This window comes from Siphateles boraxobius, unplaced genomic scaffold, assembly GCF_051911475.1.
Source record: "Siphateles boraxobius isolate OS27281-9 unplaced genomic scaffold, OSU_SipBor_1 7, whole genome shotgun sequence".
NCBI classification, from domain to species: domain Eukaryota; kingdom Metazoa; phylum Chordata; class Actinopteri; order Cypriniformes; family Leuciscidae; genus Siphateles; species Siphateles boraxobius.
Genome location: NW_027509197.1, coordinates 16,118,013 through 16,133,783, shown reverse-complemented (window position 1 = coordinate 16,133,783; position 15,771 = coordinate 16,118,013). Strand labels below are relative to the sequence as shown.

General features: G+C 37.4%; 1 protein-coding gene across 8 annotated transcripts in view; it reads right to left on the bottom strand.

The window, feature by feature from the left end:
* Positions 1-4,194: 4,194 nt before the first annotated feature.
* Positions 4,195-15,771, bottom strand: part of arhgef7a (Rho guanine nucleotide exchange factor (GEF) 7a) — a 35,135-nt gene continuing 23,558 nt past the window's right edge. For 3 of the 8 annotated variants that reach the window (XM_077217090.1, XM_077217091.1, XM_077217095.1), the window contains 13 exons: positions 14,879-15,001; positions 14,639-14,777; positions 14,500-14,559; positions 14,251-14,397; positions 12,753-12,839; positions 12,507-12,585; positions 12,267-12,406; positions 8,572-8,793; positions 8,279-8,372; positions 8,106-8,195; positions 5,835-5,934; positions 5,621-5,675; positions 4,195-5,504 (listed from right to left, as the gene is read on the bottom strand). In XM_077217090.1, the coding sequence (XP_077073205.1) occupies positions 5,382-5,504; positions 5,621-5,675; positions 5,835-5,934; positions 8,106-8,195; positions 8,279-8,372; positions 8,572-8,793; positions 12,267-12,406; positions 12,507-12,585; positions 12,753-12,839; positions 14,251-14,397; positions 14,500-14,559; positions 14,639-14,777; positions 14,879-15,001 (1,459 nt within the window). In that variant the 3' untranslated portion in view covers positions 4,195-5,381. Of the gene's footprint in view, positions 5,505-5,620; positions 5,676-5,834; positions 5,935-6,687; positions 7,678-8,105; positions 8,196-8,278; positions 8,373-8,571; positions 8,794-12,266; positions 12,407-12,506; positions 12,586-12,752; positions 12,840-14,250; positions 14,398-14,499; positions 14,560-14,638; positions 14,778-14,878; positions 15,002-15,771 lie in introns of those variants that run through there. The other 5 variants (XM_077217096.1, XM_077217097.1, XM_077217092.1 and 2 more) reach the window with 3 other exon arrangements.

The window sequence follows — 15,771 nt, the reverse complement described above, 5'->3', positions numbered from 1 at the left end:
CTGTGGCTATACAAATGGTAATAAATCTGCCAAAAAAAATGTTAAACATTTTACTATAATAAAAGCATGGTCAATTTTCGTAAGGTTGGGTTTAATGGCCGACAACCACTGCTATAGAACACGTGCATTTACACAGAAACTGCAGAAATGAATGATTATAAAATATGAAATGATTAATAAAATTGCGACTGCACACCAAACTTGGAGAGGGTAAAAAGCCTGCTCAATAGCATTAACTTGCCAGTGTAAAAACGTCTCAAGTTGTATTTTTGACACCTGTCATTTTCCAACCTGCTGCGCTTGGCTTTACGTCCTCGAATTTCTTATGGAGCAACGCTGCCACCTGCTGTTGAGCACCAGCACTGACTCAGCTTGTGACTTATCGACAATGTAGGCTACATTAGAGCAAGTGATTTCACCGTGGACAGGCATTCAATGCAACTTACAGATTTAACGAGAACACAACTGATGGACAGCTTGATCAGCAGCAGCTATCTAACAATCTATTCTAAGATATTATAAACCGGGAGGTTCAGGAGAAATAAACTTGTGGTCTTCTGACATGGGTTGACCGGAAAATTACGTTCAAGACGTTTCAGTGGTAGCTATCCGTCCTTAAAAGTTACGCGCATTCGGATCTATATTTAAATGTTAAATATCTTCAGTTTTCAAGCGGTTGAATGTGCTTTTAATGTGTCATCTACGTTGTGAAATATATGAAAACTAGACGAGTGGGAGGAGAAATTATCCTTCGCTTGAACCGCTGTTGTCAAATAAAGAGTTGAGCTGGCGCAAACCTCAGTGGTGATATTTAATAGCGTAAATCAAATAGCGCTTTTCATAAGAAATAAAGAGAACTTATCAGGTTTTCTTCCATCATTAACCTCCAGGTCGCTCAAGAAGATGTCAAACTCATTTGAAAACTCAAATGAATTAGTTTTACAAGTAGGCTATATGCACGCGACAAAACTCATTATCACAACAGGCAGAAAGACTCACGTACTGTTGATAGCTGGTGATTTATTTGAGTGTCATCAAGCAGGTTTCAAGTTCTTATAGACTATGTAAAATCCACTGATGAAAAGGACATAAGTCTTCATAGCACCAGTTGCAGGAACTCCTCTAATTGTCGATCATGACAGTTGAAAACTTCATGCCAAAAGGATATCTTGTTTAATACTAAGTCCTTGATTATTTGAAAAAGTTTCAAGTAGGCTAACATAAGCTTGACAAATCTGTCATAGACATTTATCTCCATTGTTAGTTCCGAAGTAGATCAGCAAGAAAGAAGTGATGGACTCTAAACAGTGATGACAACAACTGTTCACACATTAAGTTGGAAAACGAACATGACAGACCTCCAGGTCCACTAAAAGAGTAACGCTAATCCTTAATGATCTAGTAGACACTTGTGTTCAGTAACAATCCTGTCCTGATGTTCAAGATCCAACTTGCCCTCAGACCGCATACCTTCATACGCATACTGTCCTACATCAGGTAATCCACTACTCTTTCCAAGACAGACGAGTTTGGGAGCAGAATCCAACGGCGTCCTGAAGTTCTCAAGAATATATAGCTTTGCTCAAAGGAAAGAAGAGGGGAGGGGAATGTGAAAGCAAACGAAAAACCAGACAGGTCAACATACAAGGGAAGAGCGGAGGCCTTCGAATAAGATCGAACTCACCCAGGAATTGTTGGAAGAAGCCAGATGGAAAAGAAAGCATCATTAAAAGGAAGAGCATGAGGAAAATGAACAGACCATGTCAGGTGCATGAGTGAAATAGAGAGAGACGAAGAGAAACTGGTGGTTACCAGAACCACCCACTGTGCAGACTGCAAATGAAGAGTCCTGGACCAATCCTTCCCTCCCCTCATTGAGCCATAGTCCTGCACTGCCTTCTAGCCTTTCCACAGCATGAATATATTACTAGCCACACAATGACGTTTCTTATTGTTTATGAATTACTGGCCTGCCTGACAACAAAGGCTATTTTCATAAGAAAACTCTAATTCATTTCAGTTCCTATTTGATTAGAGGCAGAAGAAAAGAAGCCCTTCGGTCATAGCCCCCAGAGGACTGTTTTTATTCAGTCCGTATGAATAGGGCTTTATTGCTCTTCTTTTCAAAAGCTGACGGGGAAAAGCTTTTAGAGTTAAACATTGACGAAAAATTATTGGGCGGCTGTTTTTGTGCAATAACAAACCCCTTCAAAAGGACACTGAGCTCTTATCCTTCCACCACTCACTCACTCTTTTCTCTTTCTTTTTTGGCAAATTGTAAAGCCTGGAAATTAATGACAGACAGTAGCAAAAGAGGAGAGAGAGAGAGAGAGAGAGAGAGAGAGAGAGAGAGAGAGAGAGAGAGAGAGAGAGAGAGAGAGAGAGAGAGCAAAAGAGAGACCAGCTCAGCCACAATGCATGTCAAATCTAAATGATCACAGGCTACTGAATAGAAAAAAAGAGAGAAAGAAAAGGAAAGACAGGGTCTTAGACAAGCGAGTGTGTGTGTGTGCGTGTGTGTGTGTGTGTAGTCAAAAGCTAATTGATTCCATGTCTAGAGTCCTGATGTCTCTTTTGCATTTCAACGACAGATAGTGCACTTTAACTGTTACCATGAAGAGTCTTTGAGTCTCTGGAAAATGTCAACTTTTTGACAACAATAACAGATTGTTAAACTGGATACCCATTATGTCGTAAACTCAGACTTCAAACCAATGTAAACACCATTAGTGCAGGTTTGAAGCATCTTTGGTGATAAACTGTGATATATTTTACTGATAATGGCAAGGCAGTGCAAGTTGTGTCCTTTTTCACAAAACCGAAAGCGACACCCGTCTTCCAAACTCAATATGCTGTAAAAAGAGAAGCAAACCACAGAGAACAAAAATGAAAAGGCCAACCTGGCATTTATCTGCAGGTTTTATCTATACACTAAAGGATAAATCAGGATAAATCAGGGCTTCCTTTTATCAGGAAGGCATTATGCTCCTTTGTATTTATGCAGGAATATTTAACAGGAGACAAAAGGTGACTTTCTCCTTATTCATCTGCGAACAAGGCAATGCTGGCATTCTGAAAAGCCTGACATTTGAGCTTTTTGCCAACACCAGCAAAATTATATCCTTTCCATTGTAAATCAATGAAGTAGAATCATCGCCCACAAAGGGACTAGATTGCCTTGTCACTGTAATAGAGCCTGGCGCACGCACAACCTTCACCAGAACTGTTGTGTGCAGACGAAAGACAAGGGCATAAAGTCATCCTTGTCATGCCCTTCCCTTTGACAGAGTACAGAAACTTAAAGCTTAAACTCCTGAGTTGAGCACCCCACATGGCTGTTCACACACAGTTAATGCACACAGTTAAGATGTGTTGTGGTAAATAAACATGAAGAGTTCACAGTTCAAGAGTTATGGGTTCATGGTTTTTACAGTGGGAAAATGGCCTATACATTTATAATGGAAAAATATAAAATATATTTTTTTAAAAATATAATTACACGCATACATATATACACTACTTTTCAAATGTTTGGGGTCAGTTTTATTATTATTTTCTTCTATTAAAATATTTATTTTTTATTCAACAAGGATAGATCAAAACTTACTTTAAAGACATTTTAAATGTTACATTTTAAATAAATGCTGTTCTTTTGAACTTTCTATTTAAGAATCCTGAAAACAAAAATATTAAGCAACTGTTTTGAGCAGGAAATCATCATATTACGGTGGAAACATATTACTTGTTTCTTTCTGAAGGTTCATGTGACTCTGAAGACTGGAGTAATGATACTGAAAATTTAGCTTTGAAATCACAGGAATAAATTACATTTTAAAATGTATAATAAAATAGAAAGTTATTTTAAATTGTAATAAGATTTCACAATATTACCATTTTTTTTACTGCTCAAATAAATGCATCCCTGTGAGCATAAAATTGTTTCTTTCAAAAACATCAAAAATCTTACCAACCCCAAACTTTTGAACGGAAGTGTATATAATCAAAATAATATATACTCTGCCTGGAAAGAAAAGTTGCTGTTTGGATTTAAATAGGCATATTTAAATCCAAACGGTGAATGTTTTTTTAGCCAGACAGTGTATATCACAATATATAAGATTCTTTAAAAAAGTGTGTATAACAGAGTATTATTTTCTAGTAATTTTATGTTTAAGCCCAACTGATGCCATTGAATTTAAGCAAATAAACAATTTTCTTTATTTACAGAACTAATTTACAGTAACATGGATCTGAGATAAAGAACACTAAATAAATATCCTACATGAATTCAAATGAGATTATTCTAGTGTGTGTGTAAGAGGTATAGGAATAAATGTCAAGTACAGCAATTAGGTCACAGATGAAGTCCATAAGATTTTGGCTCTTACTTTGGTCACACTAATTGACACTGAAATGAATAGTCATAACTCGTCTCGCATGAAGGCATGATGTGTATCGTATTGTGTTATCGTATTGTGATAAAGAAGCTATTAAAATAATGAAGTCCTATCACAGCTTGAGTTACAATGGCACCTAAAACAAGAATTAAACATAATGACATATATAAGCATTAGCTTCATGTACCTCATTTCACAGCATACCTTTTTGTCTGTACAGTGTTGAATTAATATTTAAGTATAAACATCTAAATCATTTGTAAACAATAATTAAATGGAATGAAAAAGTTCATGGTACCACATAATGGAAATATTCACAGATTCAGCATTTTAAATCTGAGTGCATCTGAATAAAAGTTATTTAAAATTAAATGCAACTAAAATCCGATGATCTATTGAACCTTTGTAATCACAAAAGTGATTTGTAGAAAAACAGGATGCGCTCACAACCCCAGACATCAGTGGAATGCGAAGACTGAGGTACTGTCTGTCTAATCACCATAACATTAGGTGAAAGATGAACTTGTCAGGGACATTCACACGTAACATTCATGCCATCCTCAAGAGATGCTGAAGATGCGCCTACGACTTCAAGCAAACGAGTCACATCATGATTGTTCAGCTATAAAATTTGTGGTTTTTAAACTAAATTAAAAAAAAATCCTAAAAGACCTAAAGTCTTTTAGAGTTTAAACATTGGAATGAGCCATTTTAGGCCAAATATGTATCATTAGGTTATTACAGACTTCCTGGATGTCCATGGTGCTTTCAAGCAAAGACAACATCTGAAATTTCAATGTTGAACTTGAACTTCCAGGTCACCTAACCACTAGTGTAACAAAACTAGTAAGGCATGGTGCCCCTAAAGAGACATGGTGATAGAAAAAAATATGAGATGGGAAGAAAAATGTATTACTTTTACCTCCCATCACATAATTGTTCCACCACCATGCCACTTTAGGGACTCCATAGTAAGGGGGCATATCATAAATTGGTCTCATCCCAAGAAAGATCGTTCATATTCTTTAGCATTTTTCTAACTATCCTCTCCAGATCTTTCCGGGCTCTCTGTTCTTCCTCCAAGGATTTCTTCATTTTTTTATAGTCCTGTTGGAATGGTAAAATCATGTAACCAGCCAATGTAAACTACTAAATATTATAATTTTCTATGAGATTAATTAAAAGATTAAGAAAAGCTTCCTCATACCCTCACAGACACTCACCTGTTTAAGTTCTTGTACCTCATCTTTCAGAGCATAAACAACATCCACAAGGCTCCTAGGAAACATTGGATATTGAATATGTCAGTGCATACTTCAGTAATAATATCATAATGCTGAAGCTCTATTCAATTATTTCATGTTCTCTTGACAAACAACCTTTTTTAATACTTGTTATAAACCCTGTTCATAAGAATGGCCAAATATGCAGTCTTACTTCTCCTCCCGAAGAGTCTGACCATTACTCTTCAACTCGTCTACACTGAACTTCTCCTCCCCAGGAACTATCAGTGCTGGACTGGCATCTTTCCACTGTCCTGTTTCAAAAGAGAAGCCCCGCATATTGATTTCAGGAGGCTTAGTTCAGTTGGATGTATTGATTAGCTCAGTACAGGACCACTGTGCCTCAAAGAATGGTTTGGACTGGATCAAACTTACACGGGACTGTGCGAGAGTGAGACAGGAGTTAGTCATGCAGAGAGGGATTGGATCATCCAAAAAAAATAATAATAATAAACGCATTCAAAAAACAAAACAAAAAGAGCACCACGGGTTTCCTGAAGGACGGTAATATTTTGTTGCAAGAGATCAAATCCTGAAAGGATAAGCATACTGTACAAAACAACCCAAGATTTATTCAAAATTTATATTACAACGTTTGTGGTATTTTGTCATATATTTGACTCTGCATATATATAACAATCACATTAATAACGTCTTGGTTTCAAATCACGGAAACGGCACTGAAGTATCTCTGTTGAACAGTTTTAAGAATATCTGCAGTAAACGACCAACAAAAAGGTAGTAAATATACATATTTTCTTATCGTTCATTTTTTTAACCACAGAATATAGAACTTGGTCACAAGAAATCACATAACATGAGGAATTATACTGTCATTATTGAAATAATTGGCAAGTTGGTTTTCTTGTTTGTCTCAAACACATCATACATAAAAGAGGAAAAGCATCAAACACTGAGGCTTTGACAGTCTCGAATGAATGGTGAAGAACTCTTGACTATTACCATCCACTCAGCTGATTTAAATGGATTCTAATAGAATTTTAACCAACATTAAATTCAACTTTTTTTTCTGTAAACTTCCATACTTTTCACTATAGACACCACTATAAACTTACATATTAGATACAAGCATACAAAAAGTCCAAAATCATTTAAAGTACATTTACAAATTGAAAATAAATACATTTATATCACATAAGTATGAACAAAACCTCCCCAATAATACTGTCCGTGGTGCCATCTGAGAATCATACTTATTCATGAAGTTCTCTGATAAAGACCCAACTCCTCATGTCAACAGAGCCGAAATCTGATGTTCATATTCAGTAAACAAAGTCCAAGGTAATACCACACATTTTAGATGAATGACAATACTCTATTTACAGACACGTTAAGAGATGTTAGCATCTTTTTTCTTTTACAGCAGAACCTGTCCTTGTTGCCTTTGGAGTGCAGTGTACTTTCAACAGCGTTAATAATTAAATACATCTGGGAATGAGGGAATAAGAACATCACTTTTTAAAGGACACTTAAATACATTTTGAATGCTAGGCAAACAAAGTAAAAAAAAAAACATTGAGTTAAGTGAGGTTGGTGGTTTCAGGGGGAGTTTAATTGTCAAGGCAACAGGGAACTGCTTTGGGAAAGTGCATATATGTATATATATATATATATATATATATGCAGAAAACGATGAGGTGTGATTAATACAACACTGAGAAATAAATAAATAAAAATGAATAAAATAAATATGCATTAGAGTGACATCATTAAATACATAAATAGTTTCAAATAAATATAAAGTCATTTAAAATAAGAGGAGTGAGGGGGAGATTAATTTTGGTGGGAGATGTAGGAGCTCTTACGGGAAACAGAGCCCATCCTGTAACTGTGGGCCGTCCATATACTGTCATAGTCAGAGTCCTCTGAGAGGTCTGAGGTGGCCTCGGGCCTTGAGATACTGCTACGCCGGCCCAGAGAGTCCACACTGGATTGATCCAAGACGTGGTTATGCATGAGATCAGTGCCTTGCCATGCTGAAGAGGCCGTCCGGTCGCAGATGATGTGAAGGGGATCAAATCATATGAATGAAGGGAAGGGGGGAGGCAGGGAGAATCGCAAATGGAGGGGTAAAAGAATAAAACAAGGGGGCCGACCAAAGAATGGACATTGGAGAACCAATAATACCGACATAGTAAATGAGTTTTATAAATAAATGATTAAATTAAAAAGTAATGTGTAAAAATGAAAGGGGGGGGGGGGGTAAATAAATAAACATTAAGTATGATGAGGAAAAAAGAGAGAGGATATTGTTATAAGAGATCCAAGAATAAACTTGTTAAGATCAACAGACTTTAGTTTAAAAAGGACTGCTGTTCTATGTTACACACGAGAAGTAGATATGAATGAGGAATGTCTTAGAAGAAAAGAGATGGAGGTGGACGGGGCCGCATACAAGACTTACTTGAGTTCAGAGTCTGCCTGGTTTTGGCACTCGTGCAGTAGGCCTCAATCACTTTCAGAATCTGAGCGTCTTCCTCTAGAGCTACAGTACCTGCACAGGTCAGAGGTTACATCAGACACATGAGCTTTCAGAATCTCTCAATTTCAATAACCATATCAAAACTGCTGACTTACTCTTCCTCAGTGCAAACTCCTCATCGGACGGCTTCCTCTCCGGCTTTCTCTTGGGCAGCAGCTTTTTCATTGTCTTGGGGCTTTTACTGAGGTCCTGAAAGAAAAGGAGGAATGGAAAGAATAGGAAAAAAGGTAAAGAGGAGACTTACAGAGCCATAAGAGACTACTCAAAATAATAGTGACTACAATATCAAGGGAAATAATCAACAATTATGATTTCTGTTTTATATTATATTGCATTTAATATTATATTTTCACAATATTTGTAACAGGAAGTCTAGTATGCCGCATACCTCTTTATAGCAGAGAGCAGCTGAGGGCCTGAGTGGGGGTGCTGGACGCAAGCAGCTCAGGCTCCAGGGCTTTTGGGTTTTGGGGGGCTCCAGGGGGCCCCACATCATGGTGCTGTGTGGGGCTCCATGAGAGGAGGGATGTGGTAGGGTGTGGTAGGCAGGAGCAACTGTTAGACCCCGGCTTTCTGCATGTCTGGATGGCGTCAGAGGGTGAGACGGGAGCTAGAGGGGTAAAATTTAAGATGACATTTAAAGGCCATGTTGCAGGTTAACCACCACTGTCGATTAATGGGTACATAAATCACTCAAGATATGTATATCATTTTTAAAATGTCTCAAAAGTGGTCTTAAAGAGCAGTTTTTTACGTTTTTGGTATTAACGTTTTTTTTTTTACGCAATTCGGTGATGACGTCACGTTGGGGAGAAGTGGAGGAAAGGTAGCCTCAGCTCAGCCTAGTAGGACTATGACGACTGACTGGGATGAGGAAGAAGTGGCAAGAGCCAACATGTATAATTTCGAACCTGCCAGACGTGAGAGGGCAAATGAGGAATTGCCAAGAACTGATGGCCGTCAAAGCCAATTAAATGCATGGTCCGAGGAGAATGAGTGGAGAGTTGAAGTGTCCTGGTGAGTTGCTATCATTTACCAACGCAGCAATGAGCACTGGAGCTAGTCTACGAGCAGCAGTGCACAAAAACGACCTAATATATATATATTTACTGTCTTTTTTTACTGTTCTTAGTTTTTACGAGTGAAAAATCAACGTTTTCTTTATATCTAACTGTTAGTGGCAGTGATCATGACGTTAGTTCAGATAAGTACCGGTAACCTTTGTCATAGCGTCGTAGTACTGGTAAACTTTGTCTTTGTCATCTAGAAATAGAAGGCATATCTATATCTATGTATTTATCTATTGATCTATAATCTGCGCTATCTGAATACTCTCATCTACTACTCGTCTCTCTAGTCACTCCCAATGCTCTCAAGGCGGGCTTTGGTAAATTCTCTCCCCAAGGTGACGTAATGCAATGCATTGTGGGGGAAAGGAGAATCGTTGCAAACCGCTAGGTAGTACCTACTTTTTCGTATTATATTCCGTTTTGTGATACCCAACAACATATAATACAATGGATAACAGTTTAAATGTTTATTACCAACAAGCAAATTGCACAAATTCGTTAAAAAATTAACCCTGCAACATGGCCTTTAAGTTGAAGATAATTGACAGCAGGGTGGGAAATTAACTTTTTTGCCCACCAGCCACAGTGGCTGCTGGATGCCCAATTTTACCACCCACTTGTATTATCTACCAGCCCCTTTTTCTGGAATTCAAATTTATGAATGAGAACTGTGACTTTGATAACATTGACGTCCATTACAAATATGTAATTCGTATTATTCATTTAACAATACGAGTTATGCTGCACTCAGGCGCCAATTTATGTTTTCCTCCGTGGATGCTCACGGGCGCACGCCCTTTAAAAATAAAAAAAAGCACTATTTAGCACAAACAGTCACTATGTGAGCAACATGTATGTACATGTTTGTATTTTTGAGAGAATTTTATGTATGGTTATTTTACAGTTTAGTTTTTAATATTAGTTAAGTCTGTATGACCATACATGATGGAGTATTTAAATGTATTTTGCTGCTATTTGAAAAAAAATCCAGCAAAACTCGCCATCGCGTTTGTCGACCCCTGAGGCTTAACTCGATAATAAAGCCGTAAAGTAGGCTATCTTTCAAATCAGGACAGCACCACTTCTCACAAATACAGATAGGATTGGAGATGAAAAGTTTAACTGACACGTAATCGAGCTCCGGAGCACCCACGGTCTCGGCTCCTATCCTCGCGGCTGCTAAAACTATCGCTAAACTAAAAAAATGATAGCTATCTAGCCATCACAAAACACAACTTCAAGTTAGTAATTTGCTTACTTGCACATCCAAACGTAGTCCCGAAAAGGTCTGCCCTTTTTGCCGATCGCATGGACGTTTCTGAATAGAATCATATTCATTATTGACTCTATTTTAAGGTTAGTTGTTCCTCTAATGAACAAATTGTTTGCATTTTCGGACGACGCATAGGTTCGACAGTAAGTACAGTGCATGGACTGTTCGACAGGAAGGTAGGCTACCCATTCCCTCGTTTTCCCTTCGTCATCAATGCGCCACTTGTTCGAAAAGTACCGTCACTTTTTATTTACTTCGCCCTCAATAGTTTGTACATTCATACACTGCTGACTCCGCGGCGGGCCTCTTAACACCGGGTATATGTCGCCACATTTTTTTAATTTTCCTTAAGTCTGTAGGCTACCTCAGCTCAGCTATATGTGTCACGGTCCGCTCAGCGCCGTGTCCGTGCGCTGTGTCCGTGACGCACAGCGCTGAAAACCAATCAAATTAGTTACTCGACAAAAGTGCATTATTTTTACTTAGCAACAGCATTCTTTGACAAAAGATGTCCAATCCGTTACAAGGAATGTTTTAAATAGTAACCAATAAAAATATGTTTTACAATCTACCCGCCACTGTGGCTGGTATACAAGGCAAAGTCACCCGCCACTTTGAAAAAGAACCAGCCATTGGCTGGTGGCGGGTGCTAATTTCCCACCCTGATTGACAGGTCACATGTCAACCCAAAATAAATAAATAAATGTTTGTTTCATTGCTTGACTTTATTTTGTGTAAAGCTCTTAAAGGGATAGTTCACCCAAAAATTTAAATCCTGTCATTATTTACTCACCCTGATTTCTGTCCAAACACGTAAGACTTTGGTTCATCTTCGGAACACAAATTAAGATATTTTTTATGAAATCTAAGAGCTTTCAGTCCCTCCATAGACAACTTTGCAACCACCACTTTGACGCTTCAAAAAGTTAAAAAATAGATTGTGAAACTAATCCATATGAATTGAGCGGTTTAGTACATTTTTTTTATGAAGAGACAATCACTTTATATGATGAACATATAAAGAATTTTGAATTTAGGCTTTTATTCACAAATAAACATTCACCAACTCACACATCAGTTGTGGTCAACGGAAGCTCAAGCATGTTCACTTGACGTGTGAGAATCAATGAGGTTCATTCTATTACGAAGAACTTTTTATCTTATGCAAGAACCAACAAGGTTTTTTCTCACAAATTTGGACTAAACCACTCAATTCATATGGATTAGTTTTAAAATTAATAAAAAAATTAATCTAAATTAATTTGATTATAAAAACATCTTCATTTGTGTTCCAAAGATAAACGGAAGTCTTAGATGTTTTGAAAAACATGAGGTTGAATAAATGATGACAAAATTTTCATTTTTGGGTGAACTAACCCTTTAAAGTCTGTTTCATGAATGTGTGTGTTGTTTTTACTTTTTTTGCAAAACTCTTCTGCATAGCAGCTATAAAAGTGATAAATAAATTAAGTAAAATAAATAAAAAAATATATGTAAATAAAAAACATTTTGTGTTATATTGTGCTTGACTATATTGTGTAAAGCTGTTTGTCTGTTTTACAAATGTGTGTTAAGTTTTTGTAAAGCTTTTTGTGCATAGTGGCTATAAAGGGATTCATAAATAAATAAAATATAAACTGTATACTTTTAGATATTTAAAAACTTTAATATTTATATTTATGAATATTTAAATACTATATGTGTGGTTTTCAAAGATGTGACGTTGACTAGGTGACTCACTGTGTGACAGGGAACAGTGAGGGGTTTCATGCTGGGAGCCGTCATGGTGGTGTGCTTGGTCTGTCGGTTCAGATGCTCGAGCCAGTCCTGCAGATCCTGTTTGTTATAGCAGATAACCTGAAGCCTCTCAAACATGCTTCCTATTGGATGGACACACACAAGCACAGTCAATGAATGACTAAGAATGATAAAAACACTTGTGTCTTGAACTCAAAGAAATGTGAGTCAGTTTGTCCTTACCCGAAAGCTCAAAAGCATTTTTATGACTTTCACAGTCTTCTAATGGGGTCACTGTCATCCCACTCAAAGGTAGCTTGCCCTAAGAGAAACAAAGCAGACGTTTTCTCTGTGCTAGAGCCGCAAGTTCTAGTTTAATGTGCATGTTGAAAAGCTGTGGTTTGATGGTATTTTAGGGGGTGGTGGGGTGAAACAGTGAGATTTATTTGACTGTGCATTAATCAGCTCTGACAGCAGCTGGTTTCTGACCTGGTAGATGAAGCCACTCATCCTTGGACTGGCAGATAGGATGAGCAAAATATGAGGAAAAAGCAGAAGGTAGCGCTCATGCTTCTCCTAAAAAAAACAAAAAATATAACAGCCATTGTAACTGCAGAACTGAAATCACAGTGGAAAAACTATTGGCATTATTGTCAATATGAATTAGCAACAGGTCTTTTTAAAACATTATTTATAATTCTTTCATGCTGTTATTTAGCTTTTTCTTGCATGGTGTCCACAACTGACGACGGTTTCAACTTCTTTTTTTAAATTAAGCTTATATAAAGAAACAAAAAATTCTGAAGTATAAAGACAAATCTTGATTTTTTAAAAACAATTCAAAGGGTTAACCCACTAGATAAACACATCACTACTTACTCTAATCTTGTTAATAGCTGTAATAATAAAAGGTTTCCTGAACACTACCAATAGTCGTGTTTGCAACAACAATATTTTTAATTTAACTTTATCACAAATTGTTAAAATGCTCAAGCCATCCTACGTGTATATGACTTTCTTTTTCCTCCGAATACAATCGGAGTTCCCAACTTCATAACGACATTGAATAGGGTCCAAAAAGCGCATCCATTATAAAAATAATCCATTGAACTTCAGTGGGTCAAAAAATGCCTTCTGAAGTGAAGCAATAGTTTTTACTGAGAAAAATATCCGTATTTAAATCTTTATAAACTATAATAACTGGGTTCCGGCAACGGCCGTACACGCGTTCACGAGTCGAGTTCCGGCGGAAGGGTGACCTCTGACCCGACCTATGATGTAGCTCCTCTTCTCTTATATCGAAATCCAAAATTATTTACTATAACTCCAATTGTGTTTGTCTGAAAACATAAAGTCATATACACCTAGGATGTCTTGAGGGTGAGTAAATTATGGGATAATTTTCATTTTTGGGTGAATTATTTCTTTAAAAACCTGAAGTGGATCTTTTTTTCCCAATCAGAACATATTTTTTTCCCCAGACATACAGTATGTAATATTCAAAATTGTCACATCAATTAAATTTGCCACTTCGATTTCCACTTATGGAAACAGTTAAAGTTGTGATGATACGGAAGTAGCAACAGATCGTTTCTTCTACATTGTGACATAGATCGAGGTGAAACATTGTAGGGAAAGAAAAAAAGTATTCGGAGACTTGCTAATTGGATGGAGGTAGATCTGAATGCAAGTTTGCAGTCAATTGTAAAAAAGTGGCAGGATTTATGCTGACTAAATGATTAGAAAAGTCTGCCATACCGGAAAGAAGTCTGTTGGTATGACTCTTAGGTTAGAAATTACAAGGTAAAAAAATGGATGTATGGGGTGAATCGTTCACAATATGATCAATAACATTCTTTAAGAAAATAGATGACTTTAATGTCTGGCATTGGTCTAATAAGCAGATAGTCCCATCTCAAATTCACACTATTAGGGGAGAATACATTCATCAGGTCTGTCAGCTATTGAGATCTTTGTGCTGTCTCACCTCACAGCCATGGTTCTGGACCATGGCCTGGCTCATATACAGCACTGACCCCAGGGTCTTGATGTCCTCCCCCTCCCAGAGACGAATCGCCTCATTCAGGATCTGAAGCTCAAGCTCCTTACGCTTCCGCACCTCCTGACACTGTGCCTGTAACCATGGCAACACAATACACTAAGAAGGCTGGTTGTCATGGGAATGATCCACACCTAACTGCAGTGGCAATACCAAGGGACACCAGTTAACACTCACAGAGAGATTCTTGAAAGCTGTCATACATTTCTGAATTTCTGTCCTGTCTGGATGACCCTCCTGAAAGGGAAAGAAGACAGTGTCACATTGACGACGATAAAAACCTCAACAGAAATCAAACAAACACTCTCTCTTCTACCTCCATGTGTCTCTCCATTTCCTTCAGTAACGTGGGATATTTGTCCAGTCTCATGAAGGGTTTGCTGAGGCCAGAGGTCAGTGTGAGAATACCTGGTGTGGATGCACCCCTTCCCTCCATGAACTCTCCAAGTTCCTCACTGCAGGCACAGAAATTAAAAGTTATCACCAGTTTTCACCTATCAAACCAGTGAAGAGGTTCTCTGTGAAATCAGAACACAGTATAGTGGAGTCACAGTACCTGTGATCCGTGAGAATACTGACTGCCAAAGGGTGGTTGGAGCAGTAAGACACATAAAGAGACCTCATCTGGGGCATGAGATTCAGGAAGAACCCCCCGACCTTCTGCTGAAGCTCTGGAAGCCTTAAATCACAGAACATTGAGGAGGATTATTACAAACACTGTACTGATGTTCCTCAAATATTCTGCTTAGGGTTTTTTCTGAACCTATAATACTAAGTCTAGGACATCTATATTTCCAATATTAACAACACATTCTGCAATTAATTCAGCCCAAAACATTTTAATTCACAGACTTAATTTAAACCTTATTTAGTAGATACACTACCGTTCAAAAGTTTGGATACAGTAAGTTTTTTTTTTGTTTTAAGAAAGAAATTAATACTTTTATTCCGCAAGGACATTTCAAAGGAATGCAGTTCCTGCAAAAATTGGATGACTAGTAATTTCTTACAACTTAATTCTGAAAAAACAAATGTTTCAATTATTAGACCAAAAACCTCAGCATGTAATAACCTAGAATACTGTCTAACTCTTGATGGCTGCTCTGTCAAGTCTTCGTCTTTGAAAAGCCACGCATCTAGCATCTGTAAAACCACATTAATATCTAAATTATGATATATGCTCTCAATGAAAAAAAAATGCAGAAAGTTGGTTAATGCCTTCATGACCTCAAGGCTAGATTATTGTAATGCTCTACTGGGTGGTTGCCCTGCACAATTAATAAACAAACTTCAAGTTTGTTCTTACTAGAACCAAGAAGTATGACCATATCAGCCCGGTTCTGCCAACACTGCATTGGCTTTCTATAAAACATTTTTAAAATCTTGCAAATTACTTACAAAGCAGTACTTGATCTCAGTACATGAGCGAGCTCATAACGCATTATAGAC